This window comes from Taurulus bubalis (genome assembly GCF_910589615.1).
Source record: "Taurulus bubalis genome assembly, chromosome: 10".
NCBI lineage: Eukaryota > Metazoa > Chordata > Actinopteri > Perciformes > Cottidae > Taurulus > Taurulus bubalis.
In genome coordinates this window covers 18,426,342-18,453,867 of record NC_136598.1, presented here as the reverse complement: position 1 = coordinate 18,453,867, position 27,526 = coordinate 18,426,342, and the positions used below count along the sequence as shown (strand labels likewise).

At 39.9% G+C, this 27,526-nt stretch overlaps 1 protein-coding gene across 1 annotated transcript; it reads left to right on the top strand.

The window, feature by feature from the left end:
* Window positions 1-776: 776 nt before the first annotated feature.
* rasa2 (RAS p21 protein activator 2) lies at window positions 777-24,787 on the top strand (the record flags this gene model as incomplete). Its single annotated transcript, XM_079224665.1, has 24 exons — window positions 777-843; window positions 4,563-4,686; window positions 8,849-8,952; window positions 9,053-9,147; window positions 11,101-11,177; window positions 12,746-12,829; window positions 13,793-13,865; window positions 13,943-14,019; window positions 14,605-14,706; window positions 17,267-17,420; window positions 17,633-17,781; window positions 18,137-18,251; window positions 18,628-18,702; window positions 18,880-19,003; window positions 19,620-19,726; window positions 19,824-19,907; window positions 20,154-20,231; window positions 20,333-20,406; window positions 20,840-20,946; window positions 21,576-21,658; window positions 22,054-22,262; window positions 23,733-23,836; window positions 24,364-24,544; window positions 24,757-24,787. The coding sequence occupies exons 1-24, from the start codon at window positions 783-785 to the stop codon at window positions 24,785-24,787; spliced, it is 2,472 nt and encodes an 823-aa protein (XP_079080791.1). The 5' UTR covers window positions 777-782.
* Between the last annotated feature and the right edge of the window lie 2,739 nt (window positions 24,788-27,526).

Genomic DNA, 27,526 nt, shown 5'->3' with positions numbered 1-27,526 from the left:
GTATAAAACTAGTTATGATATTTTAATGCATATAACACCTGTATTAGTAGCATACTACCAGCTACTCTTAAACAGATGTTTTATTTAATGTAGTTTGAGAGTCTTACTTTTTGTAAAAGGAACTGGCTATTATACGAGATTGAACTTTTTTCAAGAGTGCTAGACAAATGTAACAGCTAGCTGTGATGTGTGAATGTGTATGTTTGCAGACACGTTAACAGGGTCACTCTTCCATTTAAATATATATTTTTGGACAGTTCCTCTGATTTATGCAGCCTATGTTTTTAGAGAAGTGTGCGGTTTCTTTTTTTTGCAATACTGTTCAAAGTGAAGAATGTCTCCAGCAGTCCCTCAAACAACCGTGTGCCTCGGGAATGTGTTTTTAACCCGGTGGCAAATGTGCATCTGTCCGACACGAGCGCGTCACACGCAGACAGGGTTAACCTAAAGCACCGGTCAAATGAGATTAGCTCGCTAAGCTAACCAGCTCCACGAGTCAAAGTATCGCTACTCGCCGCACAATGAGCAACACCACGGAGAGACTTTTTAAAAACTCCTACCATCTCCAGAATGAAGCACTAGCCAAAAGCAAGGCGCTCGTCTTTTGAGGAAGCTTGTTTTTGTTTTTTCTCTCTCCTCCAAACCTGGAGGCACCAGTGTGTACGGGACCTGGCGTGACGCGGCAGTGGGGCTGGCTTTCCTCCACTCTGCCCGCATTCATAAACGGATATGATAAACCAGCGTTGAACGCACCGGAGCAGCGACAACAGTCAGCTCTGACCATGGCGGAAGAGGACGACGACGCGAGGGTCCGGGTTTTACAGAGCCTGCGGGGTAAAATATGTAAGTCTGACTGGCGAGACCGATGTTTCCCCCGTCTCCCGCACGGGGAGCGAGGTCGGTTGAGCGAGCGAGCGGGCGGCGAGAAGGGGAAGCCGGAGGGGCGCGGCGTCAACAGTCGACTCGACAGTGTGCACGCTCAGCGGCAGTTGGTCTGGTCGCTCTGCTGGTTCGCTTCAAGTTAGCTTAACATGCTAGTCGGGAGCAAGTAGCTTGTTGTGGGTGATTTCATTCACCGACCGCGACCGTCAGCTCACTAGGTGTTTTAAAGCGTAACGTTATTGGACATTTTAACGTGGGCGTTCTTGTGTGTGTGTGTGTGTGTGTGTGTGTGTGTGTGTGTGTGTGTGTGTGTGTGTGTGTGTGTGTGTGTGTGTGTGTGTGTGGACTCGAGCTTCAGAGTTTACCGTGGAAACATCGTCTACGACCAACCGCTTCAGTCCCAAACCCATTCAGCTACAACGTCAATCACTGCAGGCATCTGACAGGAACTGTAGCTCATGTGGAGACGAAGATAACGTTCATTTCAGCGACTACGTGAAGTTAAAACGCAACGTTAATATAGCTTTGCATATATAGAAAGAAATAAGGTCTCAACGTAACCATCGCACACTCTTTGGGGAGTTTAACGTTAGCTAACGTTGCCCAAGTTTTGACAGCTAACGTTAAATATCTTCGATAACCCGCCAACATTGCATCTCGTTAACGATCGTGGCACGTGTATCACAGTGCTGTGTGTGTGTGTGTGTGTGTGTGTGTGTGTGTGTGTGTGTGTGTGTGTGTGTGTGTGTGTGTGTGTGTGTGTGTTGATTTGTGGGTTGTCTCAACCCAGCGGGTCTCTTAATCTTCATCTTTTGCTCTCTGACCGGCATTATAATATGGGAAACGTGGAAATGCAGTTATCGTGTCTGATTATATGACAGTACGTGAATGATTAAAGCACCCGTGGGAATGAGCAAGCAGTCCTGCCCGCAGCAATATAATAGTAATACACTAGGCATGCATGTGTGGTAAGAGTCCAAATCGGAAACGTTGGCTTTAAAGTCAAATACCTCACGAGCCAGTTTCCGCATCCTCCGTCCCTCGCAGGCTTGGCTGGTCCAGTAGTGGAAGTACCTGCCAGGAGGCTGTGTGCCTGTTTGAATGTGTAAATGTATTTGTAGTTATTTAACAAATTACTCAACGTCAAGGTGTGTATGGCTGCTCTGCAAAAGATTCAGACCGTAACACAATGTTAAGGTTCAAATGCCACAATATGTACTGATTCCCATGATGTAGTTTACATCCTAAATATGCTGCCGCATATTTGATTATTCTCGGTATTAATACACATCCATAAACACACTGCTCCACCATAAACTGTGTTGGTGTTTGAGGTAATTGATTATGGTTAGGATTCAATTTGCCCCAGTGGCATTGCTTCATCTCAATGGAGAAAGTAAAATTGAGCGTGTCTTCAAAAGAAATACATTTAGAATGAACTGCCACTAAACCATAGTTTTTCTGAAATAATAATCATTTGTATTATTGTTATTTTTATATATGTTGGACACAATATTAATATGCGTTTGGGATACATTTAATGTTTCAAGTGTATGTAGGACATCATGACTCGCTATAAATCTGGCTTAACTGTATGTTTTTACTGTAAGGTGTATAGTCGGCTAACAAGTATGGAAGGCTTGTTTGCATAGGCACATGCATAGGAAGACAAATGTCAGTTTCACTACTATGAATTAATGAAAAAACGGTAAGCAGAACAAAATAGAGGAACTATCGTGGCATGTAACTCACTTCGCAGTCTTACAAAACTCCATTCTTCCTCGTTCACACTTTGTCCTTTTCCGTTAGCTTACATCAATCGAGTTGGCATTCTGTAAATATGTATTCCTATTGCAGTTTTTGGATTTGTGTGCTTTGATATATGCCCATGTTTTCTTCATTGTCTCAATAAAATCAGGAAAAAGCCAGTTGACTCGGCAGCCGTCCGCTAAGACTGGTATTGTTTAGGCATGTACTCTCTGACCTTTCGGCCGTAGTTTTCACAGGGTGACTTGCTTCTGTTTTAGTGGAAATGTTATTGAAGGGACGAGACGTTTCTAGGGCTGGCTGGCTAAGAATAATGGATGTGTTCGTATCTGCGTGCATATGTGCTGGTGTGCTCTACTCCCACCAGGAGTTCCTGGTCCAAGTTTAGTGACAACTTGGCTGTTTTCACTGGCTGTTTCTAAGATTAGCCATTCACCATTATTAATAGCTTGTTAAAAAGCTGATCTCACTGGTGGCTTTTCTTAATTAGGTCTCAACCTGGGCTTAAGGTACATATCCAAAGCTCAAGGACACATTTAGACGACTGACCCTATAATGTATGAGTCTAAATCTGCTTCAGTGTGAAGTTATTGATGGTGCTGCGTTTGAGTGAAATTTAACTGTTCTAAGAATTCAAGTAAAACCTCTCTGGCTTTTGATTTGGTGCATTTCTTTTATGCCGGGCCGATGGAACCCCATGTAACCCCATGGCATATAATCTGGGTCTCCCTGCGATGTTATGGAAGTGTGTGCGTGCATGTTGCGTGCGTTACAAAGGTGTTTGTCATTTGTGAATCAGCGCTGTACCATCGTCATTGGTTATGCGGAGGAAGTCAATGTTTCATGTTTTTAACCACATGAGTCTCAAGTCTACATCAGCTACATCCGCTCTGCAGCTTGCCCTCACGACTGGCAAGAGCCAATGTCACCATATGAACATGAGGATGTCTAATGTAAAAGCATATTTCAGTCCTCTGTGTATGATTGCAATCACACATGCGTGTTGATTAGGCTTTGATTGTACAGCCTCAGTGAAAAGAACCTTTACTTTAAATTTCATGTCATTTCCTTTTCCTTTTTTGATTAAGAATGGGTGTAGAACTAAAACACATAGGTTGTTTATCTTAACTCCAGGACTGCCAATTGTGTGTTGCAATAAATGATCAGAGAAAGGCTTTTTTCAAGATCTGAAACCTGAATGCACATGTTCTCAGAACCTCTTGAGGGTATAACTCTGTTGACATTTCATTTAATCTGGTTCCCTTCTTAGTCCAGCATACCTGTACAATTAATATGTATTTGTGTGTATCATCTTAAAAAAAAAAGTTAAACCTTGCAATAGACACCATACATACAGTACATTACTACCCTCCCCTGGTTTTGCACATGACCCCTGAACATAAGTAAATGGGTATTCATTTTGAATGCACAGGGGATTTTCTATCCCATAGAAATACAATATTCTATGTCCTACACCCACATGTGCATGTTCTCAGAGCTTCCTAAAGTTATATGTGTTGACATGTCACTTCTCAGCCAAGCATACCTGTAAGATTTATATTTATAACGGTAGACTGGAAACAGGTATAGAAATAGAGACATGCTATTGAATAGCATGGGTGTAGATTGTCTAATTGTGTCATTGATGTGCCAATTAATGCATAATTATAAAAATGTCCATTACATTTGATTTAGCTGACACTTTTATCCAAAGCGACTTACAATAAGTGCAATTCAACCACGAGTACAAACTCCGAACAACAAGAATCATGAAAGTAAAATTTCTTCAATAAAGTTAAACTACAGAGTGCTATCAGTAAGGGCCATTTAAGTGCTACCATTAACTTGGGAAAGACTGCTGATGTCTTGATGCCAGTCGAGATACTAACAATGTTCTTCTCTTGGTATTGCAGGTGAAGCTAAGAACCTTGGTCCAGTCTCGGGTCCAAATCGACAAAGGGATCTCTGCACCTTTAGCACCATAAGTCTGGATCAGGAGGAGGTGTTCCGCACCAAAGTGTTTGACAAAAGCGGCAGGTAAGCAAGGTTACCCCTGGTCTTATTTCCATTTAGAGCTGCAGTTTTACTGGTGTTACTGCTTAGTAAGGTGTTGCTGATGTTAATGTTACAGTTAACTGTCAACTTTCAAGCATTACACTTTTATTTCATTTCATAATGAAATAATCATTTCAAAGTTACACCATGCATCCTTTAGTTACATGAGATGCCACCAGACTTGCATAATGATTAAGGATGTGCAAACGTCCTTTTTTCAAGTTGGTGGATGTCCAAACAGTAAAAAAGGCCTCTTACATGTTTATTTTAATGTAGCATTTCTAGCCTATTTATCTGTCTTCTAATGTTTGTATTTTTGAGATTTTCTCGATAAATAAGAAAGTTTTATTGAGGAGAACTTTCTCTATTTTTCTTGATGTTGGTCGGATGGTAGTATTTGGCAAACTAAACACTTTTATTTAACAAATAAATAGCAGTAAAAAGTACTATATCTTAAATTTCTCTGCTTAATAGAGAATAGCAGCGGTCTTAAAAAATGGTAAATTACTGACAGTAATATAGTGTAAAGAGTACATTCAAATACTTATTATCCACACACACATACATATACATATAAGTTGAAAGGGGAAAAAAGTGTAGTTGAATATTATGAGTAGTATCAAAGTATTCAATAATTAGTTTCCTGGAGAGTTTGGTACTTAAAGTGACTCAGAAGAAGGAGACATTTTTTTCATGTCCAGTCATTCATGGCACACCTCATCTATAGCAAGTTATGTTTGCTATACAAGAAATCCAAACATCCTTTGGTTTTTATGCGGGCGCAGTTTCAGATTGAATGTCTTCTACTGTACCATTTCCTCCTTTTTTGTTAGTTTTTGAACTGGTAGTGAACCTTTTCTAAGGTGTTGGATGTACAGTTTACAATCAAGTGAAAATGTCAGACCTTCACGGGTCAAATGTGGGTGGTTTTCTAAATATTGTACATCATAAATTGAAGCCATTTAGTTGTTGACTGCTCATTTGTTGGTGCTTTGGAGGTCATGATTTGTTCGACTGAATAATTTATATATTAATTGACGTAAATAGTTTTTTACTCTTGTAACCTTAATCGAGAATTATGGAAATCAGTTAGGAAGGCCTAGAAATAGGAACATAACCGCACTTGGCACTTAACACTGAAATTCTCCTGTAAATGTAACCAGTATCTGCTATGCCATGTTTGTTCAATTGCCATGATTAACTCAATAAATATTAAGATAATGCACAACATTTAATTTCAGGAATGAGATTGATTAGGTTATGCTCCTACGGATTAGTTGTATCACTGTTGGCTGTTGTGGTTCTTTGTAGAATTTACAGTTTTAAGAATTGAAGTCAAAGACAGGCTAAAAGAAAATGGAAATGACTCTGAGAAAATCTCTCATTTGGAAACAGTCCTACTAAACTCTGGACCGTTTTGTTTGTCGCAGGCCGATCATGTGAGAAATGTCCGGTTTCAAATTCAGTCATTTGATAACATCTTACAAATGTCAATATGTGACTCAGGGCTGTGTGTGTGCAGGCCAGCATTTTCTTCTGGGAAACACTAAGTGATTCCGACTGAAATAAGCGTTTTTACCAATAGCTACATTCACAAGTGGTCCAGAGAACGGTGTGGGAGATGGGCACCAGGAAACCTTTGAGGTGTCTTATCTACATCATTGCATATCTCACTGTAAACATGGGCCTGCCTTCTGCAGGTATTTCACAACCGTTCTTTTTTTACTCTCCTGATTTCGGTGCTGTTCAAAAGGATTTTACAGTCTCTGAGGAAGTGTGTCCTCCCACGCTCTCCCCTGTCTTTCTCTCTGTGTCACTCTTAACTACCTTAGCCTCTGTTTAGCACATCTTAATCATCACTGAAATGTGGCCCACTGTGTTTTTTTTTTGGGATGTTGTTTGACTCATGCCTGGAGCATGGGCTCCTGTCTCTGGGGTTTTAAAGGCTTTATGGAAGCTCTAATATCAGCTAATGTGGTCCTACCTAGCATGCTGACGTTACTTAGAGACTAGGGTGACAACAGAAAGAAAGGTAGGACAGTGGGAGTACGTTTGAGTGTGTGCAGAATAGGGAGGTTACAATTGCATAATTTCATGTAATGTTGAGGAGGATGTGTGGGTGTACACTGGATGTGTTGACCAAACGCAGTGCGGAAGTATCAGGCAAGATATTTCATCATCCAGAGGTATAAATTGTAGAGATCTCATCTGTCCCGGGATTTAAGAGTTACAGGATCACATTCAGACATAATTCATTTAAGCACACGACCCATAAACTCCACTAATTTGTGGCCAAGATATTCACTAAGTGTTCTACATAGTTGTTTATATGCCAGCTGCTCTTTTTTTTTCTTTTTCTATTGACTACTTTTGTGTTACATTTTTTATCCCAAATAAACAGTCCTCTAAACTTTGTCATCTTTACTGCCCTAAGATGACTCTTTGTAAATAAGTAAAAGTCACAGTTTGCATTTTTACTTGACCATATAAACGGTTAATCTAGTACAACTGTTTAAGTACTGTTCAGTCTGTTTGGGACAGGTGGTTCATCTGCTGGCAGCACGTACATCGAGGTGGTGCTTAACCTACAATCGGCCGTGTCAGATCAAGCTGTCTAGCTCACAGTCTTGGTCGTGAGGTAGTCGTGTTGGCAGGACTGAGTGGCACAGATGCTTAAGTCCTCTGTGTTTGGCCCGGCTCCTACAGGGCAGTAGGTCCCGTGCTAAACCTGAGAGAGCTAACCGCTTTGCCGCCGGACTAGTTTAAAGTGTAATATACTTGTGTTGTTTTAATGATTGAAGTTTGCATGTTCAACCCTTGTCGGGATGGGTTTCTCCCGGGTGCTCAAGTTTGCTCCCACAGTCTAAAGTTGTGCAGGTTAGGTGGACTGGAAACTCAAAATGTGCCTTTAGGATTGAATGTGAGTGGTAATGCGTTGTCTTTTCATGTCTTTTCGCCCCAGAAACCTGTCCAGGTTGTACCTGGCCTCTATAGGATGGATGATATATACGCTGAATCCAGTATTGATTAGAATTTGTTCTGATATTGCTGTATATCCCGACATGACAAGTATATGCTAAATTGCTCCTAAAAATAATGAAATTCATTTTGAATATAATATTTTATATATATCATCAGAAAATGATTCTTTTGAAACTGGCCATGTATAATAGTGCACAGTATCCGCAGCTTTAGCAGATGGTTGCTCATTATTACTAATTGGAAAGACCCTTTGTCAGTAGAATAAAGGCTTTCCTCTTGTTTTTCCTCAGCGGCTTGTAGCCGTATTATCTGCTTAAATGTTCCCCAAAAGAGACGTTTCAGCTCTTTAATCTGTCCTCTTTATTCTGTTTTAATTTCCAGGTATTTTTTATCACCTTCAAGATATTTTACTCGTCTCAGCTCCCACTCGACAGATTTTTTTTTTTTTCCCCATTTAATTTGGTGAGGATAGAGGAATATAACACAAAAGAGTATTCACAGATAAGTGTTCCAGGGTTTGTAAACTGTTCGACTACATATTAACAAAGAGAGGTTTTGAAAGGAATGGACGGAACATTCCCTACAACCCGATGAGTCATGAGGGCACCCTGCGTGGTCCACCTTCTGCTCAGACGGTTCGTTTCCCAGGAACTCAACAAATCTGGTGTTATGCTCAATTATGATAATATTATTACAGTTTGGCTTGAGCACCACAGTGACTTTATTCAACAATTGTCTGTTTTGTTCCTGTCGAATCTAGTGCCATAAGGAGTTGATTTCCTAGTTTAGAATAAGGTCAAGTGTACTGCAAATATAATGCACATGAAGTGACTTAAACTGTTTCATCCTGGTACACATAGTGTAATGCAAAAAAACACTTGATCCTAATCCTTGAACCCAATTTAATTATCTTGATAGCAGGTGAATTAAATAGCATTTTCAACTTTCCGATTTAATAAATCACAATTAACATTTTATTTTCCTGTGTGATGTACATTTAAAAATAAGTTGTAGACCACACCAAATGGAGTCTTTAGATTTAAGATAACACTGGTGGTACACACAGTCCCGAATAAAGCATCAAGCTTTACAAATCATTCATTAAGTGTCACTGGTCAAGCCAGGCTATCTACTAATCTGGTTTCTGCCTTTTTATTTACAGCCCGTTCTATGGAGAGGACTTCTACTTTGAGATCCCACGTCCATTTCAGTGTTTATCCTTCTATGTTTATGCCAAAAGCGTGTTCCAACGGGACCTACCTGTTGGTAAGTTGCATTGAGTAATGCACACACTTACACAAGTATATTTTCTTATGTTAGTGGATGAGTTATAGCTAAATGTGTTTGTATACTTGTGTCTTTACAGGCAAGGTGTCAATCCGGAAGGATGACCTGTGTAAATACAGTGGGAAGGAGCACTGGTTTAGCCTTCATCCAGTGGATCCTAACTCAGAAGTCCAGGTAATATGGTTGAAGCAATTGGCAATTTATAGCACATCTCATCCAGATTTTTATGTAAAACACATTGGTGTTGACTTTGAATTGCACATGCTTGGAAGTTGCCATTAAAGCTATTGATAATGAGACTGCACCACTCTCTCCGGGCTCAGGGGATCGCCTGCATTCATAACTTGCTGCACAGCAACACAACAAGCAGGAAATTCACTCCCATGTAATTTTACATTTGCTTACAGATAAGATTATTTGCTTGTCAAAGTAAGTTTAACACAGTTTAACCGTTTGAAAACTTGAAATACAGCTATTGAAACTAGATAGATTACTGTTATTGTTTTGGAATTCATTATTTTTGCCACCTGTCCGATTTTTAAGTTTGACCAAAACCAATAAATCTGGACTTTCACGTTGTGTTTTTAAACATCTGGGTAACATTTATGTGAAGTATTTATCACCAACTCACTGCCATCTTTTTTTATCATGCAAATGTCACTGCTTATTGCGACGGCATACAAAATGGTTACATAGAATTTGCTTATTGCGTTAATCCTTCATTGTTTTGTACCACGAGTATGTCGACCTGTCCGAAGCCCAAGTGGAATTCTATTGAGGTCAATATTCTGTGACGTTGCCAACTAATGCTATTGAGTTATTCATTTCCTCAAAGTTAAATTCCTTGTTTTTTGTAGAGGGTTTGTTTGTTGGTTTAAGTATTTAGCTGGCTGCTGTAGCACTCGCTAATGATCAAGATACTATTGCTAAAGTCTTGTCTTATGAGGCGTTTTTTTTTGGCCTTTCAGCATTTTATTGATTTTTTTTTTTTCTTCTACTCCAGGATGCAGTTCTAATTTCTATCACATATAGGGCATGCATGTGGATTGTTCTATTTCATCTGTACATTTCTTTGATCAGATGGTTTTTGTGGTCTGGTTGTGTCAGGTGAAACTACAGCAGACTACCACTTCTGTGCTGCTGTAGCTAACGTGTTGACTCTAGCTGCCATTAGCCCACGCCAGACTATTCTGGGTATGTGCTGCTACACTGATTCACTCACAAGTAGACACTCTCAACTGCAAAGTTACATCAGTGAGTGATGGAGGTGTTATTGCTTTTCCTCTCTGGCTTGGTTTGTAGTCAGGTTTGTATGTACCCTGTAAGCAGTGTTAGCTTTTATTCCAGTGTACCTGCTTAGTTAATGAAGTAAATGGCATTGGTAGGATAAACAATACAGATGTATATTCATTAGGAAGGATAAGTAGTTGTATTGTGAGTGTTAATTTGCGTAGTGGCTCATTTGGTTTCTTGCAGTAGTAAGTATATTGGCTTTAAGGCCTATCTTGCACCAGAAAGAACTCATCGCCATCTCAGCCAAGTGCTGATTTGCAGAGACAGAGTGCAAGTGTGTGGGGGCGTTTTGTTTAGCGCTCTCTCTATCTCTTCCTCTCTCGCTCACTATCGCACTCTCTCTCTCTCTCTCTTTAACACTTCCGAAGGCGGAACCGGCAGCCTTCACCACATCCGAACCCGTAAAGATCTTTTATGAGTGATGACAAAATTTACAGCTGCTGTGGCTCTTGTCCCACATGGTACCGCCATTAACCTAAAACAACATGAAACATGAGGTTGAGCTGGGCCACATGGAGATGGAGAGAGAGAGAGGGAGGGAGAGAGAGGGAGAGAGAGAGGGAGAGAGAGAGGGAGAGAGAGGGAGAGAGAGAGAGAGAGAGGGAGAGAGAGAGAGGGAGAGAGAGAGAGAGAGAGAGAGAGAAGGAGTTTGATGTGTTAATTTTCTCACAAGCACATTCTACAGCCCACATTTTAATCTTATTTCACAACGCTGACCTTAACTTGGGAGTCAACCTTTTGTTCACCTTTGTCCTATAGTGTAAGAGTGAGATCTCATGTTTTGAGATATTTATAACTTCTCACCGGTCCCTCTCCTCTCCTCATATTCAACAGGGTAAGGTTCACTTGGAGCTGCGATTGAATGAAGTGATCACAGTGAGCGGCTCAATGGGTCAACACTTACTAGTCCGGTGAGTACCAAGGTTCCCTTGTCAGTCAAGTGAGGTCTAATCGCGTTGGTTGTCTTATGAACTGGGAATGTTTGAAGGGAATTGAACCAAATGGGTTGTTCGAGTGAGGTTCGATTACACAGCCCTTTAAAAACAAAAATATGACAACAGTATTGCACAATTCAGGTGTGCACACTGCAAAAATGGACTGATCCTGCAATATCAAAATGGGAAAGCAAAGAAAAAGGGAATTAAAGAGGCATATATTTGTGCTTTGCCCGATAATATAGCCAAACGGGAAACATTTCTTATCAATAGTTCAGACAGAGGTATAAGAGAAAGAAACCAAAAGGAAATGTGTTAAAGTAGTCTTCATTGATAAGATCACATTACATGTCAATCTTAGCTTTCAGTGGGTTTGTTTCAGAGTGTTTCCCATGATCACTTTATCTATTGCCTCATTTTCCATCTGTACGTAAGGCATCAAAAGTTCGTCACTGTTACTAATGATATGCGAGGATGGTCAGCTCAAAAAAGACAAACAAACACTCATTGAATGATAAGGTTGAGCATGTACATACACACATACGTGTGTGCTTGTTAGACCTCATGCTGTTTACGTATGTTGTTTTGCATCCCCCATTCATACTCGGTGAGCGAGGTAATGAGGAGGAAGTGATGGCATCTGAGCAGGAAGCCTGCGCTTCTCACACGGCAACCGCTGTGGTTTTCTGCTGCCGTCATTCGCCGTGCCTCTCGTTTGCTTTAACTGTCCCCTGCTCACTGCCCGCTTTCATCGTACGCGCACAGACGATGATACCCTTCACCCACATCGGCCGGACCAGGCAAGGTAGCAAAGTTAGAATCAACGGCGTCAAGCTTATCATTTGCACACCGTAGTCCTCCTGTTGCGGTGTCGTTAGTCACCAGAGATGGTCGGAGCTCAGCGAGATGGGGTTGAATTGAGACATACAAAGGAGACTACAGGGAATATTGTCATGACACCCTGGAAGATGATACACAAACATCCTGACATTCGCTCTGGTCGGCTTCTCCCTCCGGCCTCACTTAGTGACGGGCTGAATTCATTCTTATTCTCCGGTGACTCCTGCTTAGCAGCCACATCCTGTTTAGGGTGCCGACAGTGTGTGTTTGTTGACACCTGAAACAGTTGTGAAAAAAGCAGTGGTCCCTGTGTGACACGAGCCAAACATGAGGGCAAAGCACTGCTTCTAAATGAAGAAGCAACACCACTTTATCAACGCATTGTGCTGTTTTATACTGTTGACAACATCTTAGTTTGAGAATTGACTTTGCAGCAATGTCATGTTAAATGGCGATGAAGGCTAAGTCCAAGAATTTATAAAATGGGGGGAAATATTTTTTATTGACAATAACAATGTCTGCCTTGTGGCTCAAATGTTGGTTAGGACCAAATGAGTTAACAACATGAAGCTCTCAGTGAATTCATCTTCAATTGGTAATCATGATGTAAATGAATGCAGAACTAAAAATCTTGTTCATGTTGTGTCCATGCACAGTATATTATGTATTAATTGTGTCCCTCCCTAATTCTTTGTGACCTCCAGGATAATAGAGTGCCAGGGACTGCCTTTGATCAGCGGGCAGAATTGTGACCCCTATGCCACCGTGTCCCTCGTTGGACCCGCAAGGTAACGTTGTGAATGCCTCACATATTCCAAATGATGCTAAGTTTTATAGCATACACATATGATGACATTATTTGCAAGTTGTTAAGTATAAAAGCAGCAAGTTTTGAGTTTTACATCAATAATACTACATACATTGAGACCAATTTCCTTAAATAAAAGTTTTTCCCCGACTAAAAGTTAGGAGTCACAGAGCTAGAGGAATATGTGCAGAAATACAACAAAGCTGTAAAATCAGACCTACTCGGCAACATAACCATGAGGAGACCAAGTGGTTGTAATCAATCTTTTTATAATAACAATGCATCACATGGCGATGTGAAAGATGTGGGACAGGGCTTTATACTATTTAGCTGTCTGGCCCACAGCTTTAATGTTTTGGCTCACTCTCACCGCCCTCCTAGTGTCGTTTTTGGCCGCAGCTGTTTTCACTGGAAAAAAAACCCTCTAAAAACCCCACTTTTCAGTGGGGTTCCATTTTACATTTATGTAAATATATCTGCTTTAAAAGTGTTTATGTCCCGGTTTTGTCCTTTTTTTAAAAAAAATTTATTTATTTTTTTGTGACCCCAAGTGACCAAGAAACGGTCATTTCAGGTTTAACAATGATATATGAAATACATTCTTAAATAGGTCGAGCCAACGGAGGTAGTTAACATCAGTGAGATTACCTTTGATCCCTTTTGCACCAAACTGCATTTGCTAAAGGAAGCTGAGGCAGTCATAGTTTAATGATTTGCAATAATCTAATCTTAACAAAGCCGACGGAAGCCATAACAATTTTGTTGAGATCACAATCTCAACAAAATTGTTTTGGTCCTCAAATAAAGCTTTTTATAAATGGCTGTGATCTTGATGCAAGGTATAAAAAACCTAATTTAGATAGATAATTATGGTTTTGCAGATGATCAGCGGGCAAACCTTTTCAAAGATGAGTACCAGAGTGTCTGTGATGTATCCCCTCAGGTGTGACCAAAAGAAGACAAAGGTAAAGAAGAAAACCAGCAACCCTCATTTTGAAGAGACCTTCTCCTTCGAGGTAAATTCTGTTTGGCTTACTTAACGCTACTACGCTACTGTAAGCCTGTAAATAAGCATGGACATGTTCACCCTCAGGTCACAAGGTTGGGCAGCTACACTAAGAAGTCTCATTTCCAGGTGGAAGAGGAGGACATTGAAAAACTTGAGATCAAGTAAGTTTTGTTTATTTTATTTTATTTTTCTCTCACCTGTGCGTTTCACTTTCTGTGACTGTCTCTCCCTCCCTCCCTCTCTCTCTCTCTCTCTCTCTCTCTCTCTCTCTCTCTCTCTCTCTCTCTCTCTCTCTCTCTCTCTTTCTTTCTTGTTTTCCCATCTATAGTCTTGACAGAAGAAAAATAATTTCTGAACAACTTGAGGACAAAAACGTGACTTTAGATGTGGTGTGTTCTGACTACTGATAGAGAGCCTTGGTTTCTGGTTAAGGATATGTGGGGCTTCCTTCACAGTGGACTCATAGCTCTCTTGGTAAGACTAGACAGTTTCAAAGGTAAAAACGCTTATGCATGGTTTTGAGGTTTGGATTTGAGGTGATGTCGTTGCACGGATATTTAATTAGCTTTTTTGCACCAAGCAGGTAAGCACCACATTTGTGGTTGTGACCTTTATTTTGTCCCTTTTTGCCAAATTGGGTGGTTATGTGCTTGTGCTGCACACACGACAAAAGATTGACACGTAGTTCAATGCCATATATTCATAGATGAAATGCATGTCTCACTTCCCACCCTCTACCTTTGCAGAGTGGATTTGTGGAACAATGAGAATCTGGCACAGGATGTGTTTCTGGGGGAGACGCGGGTTCCTGTCAAGATCCTGCGAAATGCCCACATCCACAAAGCCTGGTAAGGACCAGACAGAAGACAATGTCATTCCATTTCTAACCTCATTATCTACAAGGACCCTAAACAAATACAAAGGCATTAATGTGCTCTGCCCTATCTATGGCAGAGCACACTATGTTTTTCTTCTGTCCCACAATTTTACCAATCTGATACAAATATCAGCTGAACTCACTCTGTGGTGGTCCCAGTGGATCGAAAAATTTAGAAATCAAAGAAAAAGATGTTTCTTATTACTCCAGATCATGGGTCATATATCCGTTAGATTCAATGACCTCTTCTGACTTTTATACCTCCAATTCATTTTCACTATTACTTTCCACTCTGACCATAACATAAACACCTTTTAAACAACTATTATGGGGGTAAAATACAAATCCTGCTGTATTGTCCGATTTTAATGTAAAATGTAAAATTAAAATATACTGTTTTATTATTTTGTGAGCCGCTAAATTTATCCATGTAAACATGACGAGTATAATTGACAGCAGAAAGACTATTTAACACAGATTTCCGGGGGAGAGCGAACTGACTACCAGTATAAATAATAGTGCTGAAAATGAATAGGCCCATTTTAGATTTTCCTGGGAAGATAATGGAAGACTAGGAGTAGCCTGTGTCTCCTTGGTAGCGTGTATGTATGGACTATGGAAAACATCAGGGACAATGATGGCAATAAGTCCAGGACTGTCTTGTCCTATTCCTTTCAAAGTCTGTTGTGTTTTTCAGGTATAAGATTGTTTTCAGTTAACAAAACCAAGCCAGACTCAGTCACCTGCTTTATAACTAGATCAGGTATTTGCATTAGAGCAGCTTCTTGCTTTTGAGTCTTTTGGTTTAAAAAAAACTCACCCATTAAAACAACTTTAACTTTTGCTTGCCATTACAAGGTGATTTGAAAAATCTTCCTAGATTTCTCAGTGTTTCTGTTCTTCTGTGTGGGTGTTTCCTCAGTGTAGGTGATATGGGATTATGCCAGATAGCAATCTGTTAGTACATGAGGGCAGTGAGTTTAGTGCGGGGGTGGCTTTTTGCATGGTGGCAGTACCTCATGTCCTATGTTTATGCTGGAAACCGTCCATGTCGCACACATAAAGACTGTTCCGCTTTATGAAATCGGTACAGGTGATCTGTTGACTTCTGCCAAGAAGCGTCGCTGTGCCTGTGTACCATGATAACAAATCAAGCGGCTTATACAGACAAGCCTACTGTATGTACCTGCAGCTTTTTGAAGCACTGCAGTTCAACTTTGCATTTAATCATTTTGTGTTTTGCTCCACCTGTTGGCTTTTAGGGAGACGTGCATGCAGAAGACATAAGAGTCAGCTATTTAACAAATCCTTTGATTTTTAAGTGGAAGTTATTGAGTCCACTGGAATTCCAGAAGCAGCTGGAACAATAATAAAGAAAATGGCAAACGACAGCTGTCTGATTTATAGGTGAACATTAGCTCTGTGGAGTCGTACTTTGGACCCCCTTTTCAAGGAGTTTGAGCTGCATTCATCTTGTTGACGCTTCAGAGCAACAGTGGCTACAGTAAAGCATCATCGAAGTGTATTAATGTATCCCTAATAGTCTATTTTATCAGTTTACAGGGAGTTTTCTTGCTCCCTGTAAAACGTGTCAAAGGAAGCATTATCTCAGTTAGAAGACAATGATATACAAGCCCTAGTACTTCCATATAGTCTGTCGTCTAAATATGACTGTCTACAAGTTAATTTAATTGTCGTTGTACAACATGGTTACACAAAGAAATGCAGATTGCAGTCCCATTTTACGACTCAACAAAATACACACAAACCATACGATTAGACATGGAGGATGAATTAAGGAGTTTCACAGCCAGAGGAAATAAGTTGTTTTGAAGTTTGGTGGTTCAGCAGATGGGACTTCTGTATCTGAGGTATTTGCAGGCTCCTCTTCTCACCAATATCACTGATGCTCAGTAGATGGGTGCCAATGATGTTCTGGGCGATTTTTAATCACCCGCTATAGAGCCCTCCTGTGCCGTGCACATGCCATGTCAGTTTGTAATGTTTCCAGTCAGGATACTTTCTTTTGCTTCTCTGTAAAACTACTGATACTGAAATATTTTTCATATCCATTGATTCCGTAAGGGGCATTTGCATTTCTGTGATAGTTAACAGCTTCACAGTGCTGTATCCATAAACTTTTCCCCAATCTGCATGTTCAGCTGTCCTTTTTTCATCCAGAAAAGTAGTTTCATGCACAGCCCGTCCTGTATTTTGGCATAGCATAAGGTAAACGAGTAACAATCACAGCATTAATCCCATGTTCCGATACAATTTGTTTTGCTTTTAGCTGTCTTTTTATTGTCGTTAATATTAGTACAATTAGTTTCAGGTCAGCAGGATCAACCGTCCCTTCAGCCTTTATTTTCTGAACATGGTAGTGAACCTGTGTATTTCTATTTAGGTTGTTTTATGTTAAGTATACTTGTAGGTTTTCTTAGGAGATTGGTTGATCCTGACATTGAAAAGTTAATGTTTGTATATACATCCCAGCACAGTGATATGGTGTCTGTCTTCCTGTGGTCTAACAGGTATCTCCTACAGCCAAAAGGGAACGGCAGCAAGTCCAAGTCTGATGATTTGGGATCCTTGCGTTTGAAGCTGACCTACATAGAAGACACGGTGCTGTCATCTGCCTGCTACACACCACTCTGCAACCTGCTGCTCAAATCCCCAGATGTGAAGGTAAAACCTCCGAAAAAACACACGCAATTGTACATTTCCACCCGGAAACCATTCAGGAGCTGTTAGTAGATAGTTTGTGGTGGTGTAGCTTTCCTTTGTGTGGCACTAAATTATAATCATGGAATTGATCAGTTGCTGATAATGCCTATGAATGCTGTGAATCTACACATTTCCCTTTTTCACCTTCCACTCTTTCTCTCGGCCTCCCTCAGCCCATCTCGGCGTCAGCAGCACACATCTTGGGGGACATCTGCAGGGAGCGATATGAGGCTGTTCTGCCCACGGTTCGACTGCTGCTTCACCACAATCGCTTTGTGCCTTTTGTCTCTGCTGTGGCAGCACTAGAGCTGGACAACACTCAGTGAGTACTTGCACATACATGAAGCCCGGAGAAAAGCCTGGTGCTCGAAGCGTTACACAACAAAAAGAATCCTTCTAACAGGAGCTACTTGTTTGTTTTAATTCTACTCACACATGCATGCCTACAGTACAGCACAGTACAGGTATACACTGCCACGTAGAGAATATCTGCATGCACGCATACATTTTTTTATTTGAAAAACTGAGCTAGACTGTCAAATCTTTAGATGCTGAACTCTTTGGACTTGGTCCAAAACTAAAACTAACTGTGAAATGGTCTTTTGTCAAGCAATGTTGTCAAACCTGGTTCAAATGTCTGGTTGATGTTTGTTGTTTGTATTTCTCTGTCCGTGCAGGGAGGCTAACACTATATTCCGTGGCAACTCACTGGCAACACGCTGCATTGACGACATGATGAAGATTGTGGGAAAGAATTACCTGGCAGTTACCCTGAAGCCTGTAATAGACGAGGTATGAGTAACACGGACACACACGCATTCAGTGTAGAGCCTGGAAATTGCTTAAGTCACTTAGGTCAGGATGGAAAACTCCCCTTAAACAAAATGGTTTGCTTTGGTTCGTTAAAAATAATAGTGGCTTTGATTCTAGTCTACTTTCATCTGCAAAATGTGTCAGCTTTATATTTTGTCTTTTATCCGTGACCTGATATTACTGTTTATTAAACGGCATATTGAACGGAGTTAGGGTTATTTAAAACATTTTTTTTCTAAGTTCAAGATCATAGTATTGAATCCACAATTCCATAAAACACAAAAGTCTTATTTCTTATTAATATGTTGACTCTAATAGTTTTCTGTTATTTCTGTCCTTTTTAACCTTTTCATAGATTTGTGAATCCAATAAAACATGTGAGATAGACCCCGTTAAACTGAAGGAAGGTGACAACGCGGAGGTCAACAAGGTGAATGCACTCGTCGCTTACGAGCCCGTCCACGGACGTGCAGGACTTCTTTGAGTTCTTCTGATAAATCAGGCTGATAAATCCTGTAATGGGTCTATGTATCTGCCTTTACCTCTTAAATATGTTTTATTTCATTTCTTTTTACGGATGTTTTTTTAAATATTTTTGCATCTGCAGGAGAACCTCCAGGGTTATGTCCAGAAAGTCTTTTCCTCCATCACCCAGTCAAGTTCCAGCTGTCCCCCACTTATGTGTGACGTCTTCAGGTCACTCAGACACTTGGCCTGCAAACGCTTCCCAGGTAAATGCTAGAGCCTGTTGTATGTCTTTGCAGCCACTTGGTCCGAGAAATTATCAGACATCTAAAAGAAACAGACCCATCGCAGACATGTGGCTGGGTAGAAGGTGTTAATCTGTCTGGGTTATTTTTGACATTGTGAAACTGTTCAGCGGGTCACTGCTTATTGTTTCAAAGAAACTACATATGCTAGCAGTCCCCTGCATCAAACTGATTTAATGACGACATGTGCTGTAGTTTATTTACATTCGGTAGCACATGGAGTTCCTCAGTATTCACCCCATGGAAAAGTTACAGGATAGCCTCAGAAAAAAAACAAGGGACATGTGGTTCGAGGCGTCACACAGATCTAAAACTTGTCTTTTACCATCTAGCTTAATATCAGCAGCTTGGTTTAACATGATGGAAACAAGAGTTTTCATAGCATGTTTAAGATGTGGCTCCACCTTATGGAAACACATCTATATGAACCCATAAAGTTTAACTAAAGTTTTATCTAACGTTAGCTATATTCTGTCCACTCCTTATATGTACATGCTAGAAACATTCATGCTAAATTGGTGATGGTTAAATGTCGGCCATGTTGGTTTTCCTGATGCCGTGTTCTTTCTCTCTACAGCCGACCCACATGTTCAATACTTGGCCGTTAGCAGCTTTGTTTTCCTGCGATTCTTCGCCGTCGCTGTTCTTTCTCCCCACTCCTTCCAGCTCCGTTCCCACCATCCTGTAAGCGCATGGCTTTGGCACCATTAATTAAATATACTGGAGAGCAAATTCACATACAGTGCATTGTTGTCATTGTACACTTCTGTTTTAATTCCAGGATCCTGAGATTTCCCGAACGCTCACGCTCATCTCAAAAACAATCCAGACGCTGGGCAGCTGGGGTAGTTTGTCAAAAAAAATGGTAAGAATCAACCGTAAAGATGAGAAAAGTGAGAGGAAGGGTTAATGGATGTGTTATTCACTTTGTAGGATCATGGCGTATTAATAAAGCTATTTATAGTTCTACATTAAGAACAGTGAACAGTGTTAAATATAGTCTGCTGTATAGTGAGTGGAAAGTACTGGTACTTAAGGTCTTTAATTGTGTAACTGTCATCAAACAGTATCATCGGTCTCATTCATGTCTTTATTTCTTTTCTCTTTGTAGTCTAGTTTCAAAGAAACCTACATGTACGACTTCTTCAAATCATTCCAAGAAGACAAGTGTATAGAAAAAGTAAAAAAGGTATTTTACTAATGTACTCAAAAGTCCGTCGAATGTGAATGCTTATTTATTAATTATTTCAAATGATTAAAACTGAAATCATTGTCAATGCTGTTTTCCAGTTCCTTGATGAGATCTCCTCCAACGTCAGCAAAGGGTCCAGTGGGCTGGAGGACGCGGTGGTCCTGAAGGAGGGGTGAGTGTTCATTATGAGGAAGGAGATGAATTTTGTAACAGCAGCCACAAGCTTTACTCTTTAAGTGGACTGTTGAGGAGGGATATTTGCTGATTTGAAAGCTTTAATTGTATAGTAGTGATTGTGTAGTCAACATTACTACATGAGGCTATAGTGAAGTCTGAGAACAGTGAGGGGGGTGTCATACTCAAAGTGCTGGATGTCACATTTCCCATTGTGAGAAGTAGACATGGATTGCCAATTAAAACTAAAGTTGTATTAAACTATATTTCTTGGAATTCAGAATCAAAACAATGGCATTCCATTTTTACATTACATTACGTTATTCAATTCAAACGAAAATGAAAATGCTGAAAATAGTTAATTTGTTTACCTCCAGAAAAACATTTTTTTTTTTTCAACCTCAATCGTGTGTGTGTGTCCTTCTGTATAGGGAAGTACAGAAACGTGCCCAGGGGAGAAAACGCCTTGGCAAGAAAAACTTTAAAAAGAGATGGCTCAGAGTGACCAACAGGGAGCTCTCCTACCACAAACATAAAGGTGAGACCAGCTCGTGTCTCATACTCCAACACATTATCATTCTCAATGCCACCACCAGGTGGCACCAAAGTAGTCTGCTCTTACACTTTGTGGGGGTGCCAATGTATTGGCTGTATTTATTTGACAAAAATGAAGATGTAAATGTAATGTTTTACATGAATAGTAACAGCCTTAGAAATTAATGGAAAGCCTACATACATGGGGTAAAAAGAAAGTCCATAAAGTACTCAAAACTGATTATCTAAATAGTTAACAATTGTGATAAAGAAAGAGCAAATCATAAAATTGCCCAACTGCTTGATGATGTTTGTTACTTATCACACATATGGTGTTACATGGTTTAATTTGAAAGTGAATGAAGCATGGATCTTAGACTTCACCAACCTGCCTTGCAAAATTAAGAAAATATGTTTCCTACTGTATATGGCATCTCAAGATGGCCTCTTCTTTACATGTTGGCATTGGTTCCAGCTGCTGTTATCATATTATATACCCAAACTCGTCTCTCATTTCTCTGTATTGACTGAACAGCAACTTCATGTCCTGCAAAACTTCAATAAAAGATATAGATTTAATGTTGTTATTGTTTTCTCTGACACATATTTGACTGAATGATTTTTGATTTGCAGGGAAAGAGGCCCTCTGCATCATCAATGTAAAAAATATCCAGGCGGTGGAGAAACTAGATGAAAGTGCCTTTAACCGCAAAAATGTAAGCCAATTCCTCTCAGAAGATTTCAAAAGTATGAACCTATTGTAATGGATACCAGCCAGTTTCCAAGTTGCAGTAATGAATTACGAACGTATTGTATTGGTAGTCTCGCTTTTGTCGAGGAATAAATTGTCTTTACTCCTCTATGCCTGGAAAACCTCAATCAGTTCAGACATGGAGACGAATGTGTATTAAAAAAACAAAACCGAATCGAATCTCCTGGCTGGAAATTGTCAAATTTGAATGTGAAACAAAATGTAAGTAAAATGTTATATGGATCACAAATCCAAGATCGGCTGTCATTATAAACATAGACACACCCGTATCCTCGTCTTTTAAATAAAATGACTATTGGTAACGCTTCATCTTAAACTGCTCTGTTTGTCGTGTGTCAGATGTTTCAGGTGGTCCACTCTGAGAAGCCTCTGTATGTGCAAGCAGGAAACTGTGTCGAGGCCAGTGAGTGGCTGGAGGTCCTGGGCCCGGTCAGTCGCTGCAACGAGAGACGCCTGTCCACCTTCCATCCATCAAACTACTCCGGTGGAGCTTGGCAGTGCTGCAAAAGCCAGAGCAACAACGCCCCGGGCTGTAAGCCCTGCACAACGTGAGTCCCGGACCCCAGATCAACTTTCTAAAATTACAAAAACAAAACCGGGATAATTTAGGTGGACAGCTGTCAAACGCCTGTTGTCTGTTGCCAGAGACACTGGCACCAATGGCAATAAACAGGTGTGTTTTGGGGCTCTCAATTTCCAAAGACAGTGATGTGATTTTTCTATGGAACGCCACCACAGACAATCACCATTGTGTCACTTAGTTCGATGCTAGATAGTGACTTAAAAGACCTTTTTTATTTAAATAAAAATCCTCAACATTATAACTTTAACATAGCGCCATTGAAGATACTTATCTTGAAGTTTCGAACTGTCTACAAATTATTTTTGCTTCCTTTTTAAAAAAAAAAGCCGAGATCAGCAAAAACACATCACTCTGTCCGGCAAAGACTTCTGGACCCAAATGTGCTTTAAAATGTGTTTTTCAGATTCATGTATTCATGGTACATGAGCACAATAAACACATCAGACAATAATTCCCACTCCACACTTTGTTACTTCTGGAAACGAGTCACCGCCGGGACCTCCCTCCCTATGAGCTGGAGCATCTCTCTGTCCGCTCGGTGACCTCGACAAACCCAAACCCGCTGCCGTCGCCAAGAAAACTATTCTGCTCCCTGGAAAACAAGAAACACAATAAACATCAACAATGGTTCAACCTTTTCACAGAACATTATTTCCATGGCAAGAATTTCACCACCAAAACCACAGTCAAAAAAATAAAAGAAACCTGGGCCCCTTTCATAATTTCATTAAATCTTCCTGTTAACAAATCCAACCCTACACACACACACACGCACACATACACACGAAAAGTATAGGATTATACTTTAAACCGCACTGACCACATTCCATATTCCATAACACATCAATTCCAGAGCAATGACCCAAATATCATGAAATGCATTACTTTCCTTTGATTCTGCACTTTATACTGTTATTATTATTATTATTGTATTTTTTTCTTTTTGTAAGAATATCCCCATCATTACCTTTTTATTGTTATTCATTATCTTTAATACTCTGTAATTGTTGTTATTACCATTATGTTATTGACTCAACAAGTGTTTTTCAATTTATTTTTGTGGAAAAGAAACAGGGCGAGGGGTAGAGCAGGAGTCATAATTCCCTCTGTGTAATGGTTAAAACGGTTCAATAAAAAATTAAAAGTTGATTTATTTTAGTTTAACTTCTGCTGTGGACTAATCTCTTTAGTTGTTTAAATACACTTAATCTTCACTTCACTCTTCAGCCACAGTTCTACTAGATATTCACTGCTCAGTTCTGCTTTCTCTTCTTCCTAGTTTTGTATTTGTTAGTTATTTGATACATAGAGCTTACAGAAAACACCCGAGGGCTCAGGTGGACATCTGTTTTTCAGTCTAAACTCATTTCAAGTATCTCTCTGCTATTCCCTCCTGGATGAGATCTTCTTACATTTTTCCTTTCTCCTTTTTCAGCACCGTGCTGGCCAACCTGCAGCTGGACATAGACTGTGACCGGGAAACGGAGAGAATCTTCTCCCTCCTCTCCTCCAACGATACCAAGCTCCAGAACATGGAGGGTCAGTGTTTGTTCATGAGGTTATTCGAGTGAGAAGGATTTATGATGATAACACTTGTTGTCAAATGTTGCAAAAATGGCCCAAGACCTCTATCGGATTGGAGGCCTTACGTCATTGTTAGAGATTATACATGCACGTGGTTAGATTAGATGTTTCTCATAGTTCTTTTTAATTGGAACGTAGAGCCAAAACTGACTGTGAGGTTAAGTGCTGACTTTAAGTTTTTAAATTGTTAGCTATTCTTCTGGACTCCATGAAGACCAGATTTAAGGCAAACAGTCTCCAAAACAATCAAGATGTGAAGCTGGCGACATCACAGACCACAGTCTTGTGTTTTCTGTCCATTAATTATTTTTTTTACGTAAAGGATCTAGACGGCTGTGTATTAAGATGTTAAACACCATCAAATTAAAAGAGGTGCATTTGACCGAACAACAACCACGTCCAACACTACGACTACAACACATCTTACAGTTTTAGTTCTGGCCCTCAACCTGCTCTGTATAATGTGAGTTTCCTGTCTGCAGATGCCTGTGCCAGTATGGCGGTGTACCAAGGCCCTCAGCGGGAGCAGGAGGAGTACTCCAAGTTTACCATTCAGGAACCCAAAGAGACCTTTCAGACGCTCAAACAGCTCCGAAACATCATGGAGGAACTTCAGAAGCAGCACAACATCAGGAGTGACACCACGGCGCAGTACGGGAGCCTGTAAGTCTGTTGTATCTGAACTGCAATACGGATGTAAAATATCCATGTTTGTCTACATGACTTGATCTAAACTTCAATGGTTGACTATAGACTATACTGTATGTGTATATGACTTTGTATCCGCAGCATACGTAACTAATCCAGTATTTTTTACTGCTACTCCCACTCACACAGAGATCAGGAACTCATCTTTGTTATCCTTTCTGTTTCAGGGACAACCCCATAGTAGGGAAGGCCTCTTAACCCGGGCGGGAAGGTGTGGCCTGAAACAGCCATGGCGGCAGGTGTCAGTAGGCTGAACGGTCCTAAAGGAGTCACTGGAGTTGTCCCAGTGAGAACGCCCGCTGTGTCTCCAGGAGAACAGAGTGAGCGACGCACCCTGACCTCCAGACAGCAAGAGTCCACTACAGCTGTGACCGCCTAAGAAGGGAAACCAGTCCTTGAAATGAACAAAACTCTTAGGTGTTGTCAATTTCTTTGGCAGCGCGTCTCCTCATCGCCTCCCCTCCTCTGGTCCCTTTTAAAGGCTCTTTTCCTTGTCGTAATTTATGTCCTCTTTGACGTCTACGGCTGTTTTTAAAAAGGCATCATTACAGTAGATGGTGTGTGAATAGGCTGCTAATTTTTTTTATTCACCGATTTTAGTTTTTTTTTTTTTATATCAACAGCTGTGATGATGCTCTCGCAAATCTTTTTGAAGTTTTTCTCCGACATCCGTCTTTAAAGTTGATTTAATAATCATTCTCTTTCTGGAGGATCGTCGTCTATCTGTACCCCTTTTATCTCTCTCTACTCTTCTAAGGGCGGTCCACAGCGAGGACGCTAGCTATAACGATACGGATGTGAGCATCCACACTGATGAACGATAGTCTTCTGGAAGCGGTGCAGCCCAGAACGCGTATGTGACGCGCTGTGAAGTCAGACGGGTTTTGATTGGCTGTCGGTTTCTACCGGTCAGCAAATCGCTCTGAAAGCTGTTTGTTGTAATAGTCGTGGTGTGGACGCCGCCATCCTCTTGTTAGAAAGATTTTTAAAACGATATATTTATAGTTCTGTGTGTGTGGACGGCCCGCTCGTTTGTATATATTTTCAGAGGACAGTGGAGTAGATGAAACCAATCTGCCTTACTTTGATGGATGTTTCTTTCACATTGCTTAGGGATTGATGCAGAAGCACTTTAAATATTTGGAGCACTCCAAATGGAAATGATTAGATACTTGTTATCAGCTTTCCCCATTTTGATCAGTTACATGATCTTGAGTAATCTTTTCGTTTATTTTGTGTATAAAAACATTTATAGTCTGTAGATTTTAAGATATTTTTCTTGACCAAAGACAGTTTCATAGTTTTAACTTAAAAAAAAATAATGTATTTTGAATACAAAGATTTAAAAATTGAGAAAATTGTGTGTGTGTGTGTGTGTGTGTGTGTGTGTGTGTGTGTGTGTGTGTGTGTGTATATATATATATATATATATATATATATATATATATATATATATATATATATATATATATATATATATATATATATACACACACATATGTATGTATATGTATGTATATTTATATATATATATATATATATATATATATAGTATTTGTTTTCGGTGTTCGTATTTTGTAAAAATATCCTTTGACTTTTTAGTGACTTAAGGCAAGCAGACTGCATGCGTTCAGTTTGGATCCTGATGGCACATGATTGTGGTGTAGCGTCGTATTTCCCTGTGATTGTGAATCGTTTTGGTACATGTACATCAGATTTGTGCTGTCGCGTTGAGAGCATCGCAACATATCTGTAGTGGCTTATGTAAAAAAAAAATATATATATATATATATATATATATATATATATATATATATATATATATATATATATATATATATATATATATATATATGGAGGAACCAGTCAGAATAATACATTACTCCCGTCATCCTTGAATTAGTTTGGACAATCACTGCAACCAACAAACACATTGTTCTTTCTTTTTTCCAGAACAAGCAGCGCTCCAGCAGTTCTCAACGTTTTTAGAGAATTTGTTTGAAATGTGGCTCTCTGTGTGGTTTAGAGTTACGTTATTCTCAAAGTCACAGGCCCAAACTGTCAAAAGTCTGTGTTGTTCACAAGTGAAAAGGAGAAAGATTTATTAATAATATAATGATGCACATTAATTATCATTCTCTTGTCGGGAATCGTATTCTGGACACATTTTAAACCGAACAATCATATCTTGGAGATACACGGCTGCATCGGATTAATGCAGTAATAATAGAACGTCGTCTCTGAGCTGTGAGTGAGTCATGAGTTCTCAGCCCAACAATGATGATTTTTTCTTCTTTTTCCCATTGGTTCAACAGAATTCAATTAATTTGTTGATACCAAATCTTAAGATCAAACCAGCTTTTACTGATTGTTTTTCTGTCACTTGACTTATCGATTAATCAACAAATCATTTTCTGCGCTGGAGAAAACTGATAAACAATCAAACTTTGATTCAATCCTGGTTTTATCTTTTTGTCCACCAATTGCCCGTTTGAACAATGAAGTGTTGAAAAGATGCAAAAGAAACTTGAATTTATTTCAACAACAAAAGAACATTTAATGCTGGTAAAACAGGGTTAACCGTGTACTTTTCTTTTGCCTGTGGAAATAAGTTGTTTTGTCTTTGGTCCGTCATATATTTCTAACATGCATATCTTGTGTATTTAACGATATATTTTTGTAGGAAAATGTTTTTGTACCTTTTTTTTATTTTTTAAATGTGTTGGTATAGTGCCGCTTTCTTTGTCTCCAGCGCTTTGAGGCTTTTGTTTCGTCTCCGACTTGTACCCTTTACTAACTGTATGTGGTTGTAGCTGCTGCTAAGCATCCACTTGTTGATAGCTTGAAGCAGTGTTATTGAAGTGACGTGTGTGTCTGCGTGTGTGTCTGCGTGTGTGTCTGCGTGTGTGTGTGTGTGTGTGTGTGTGTGCGTTTGTG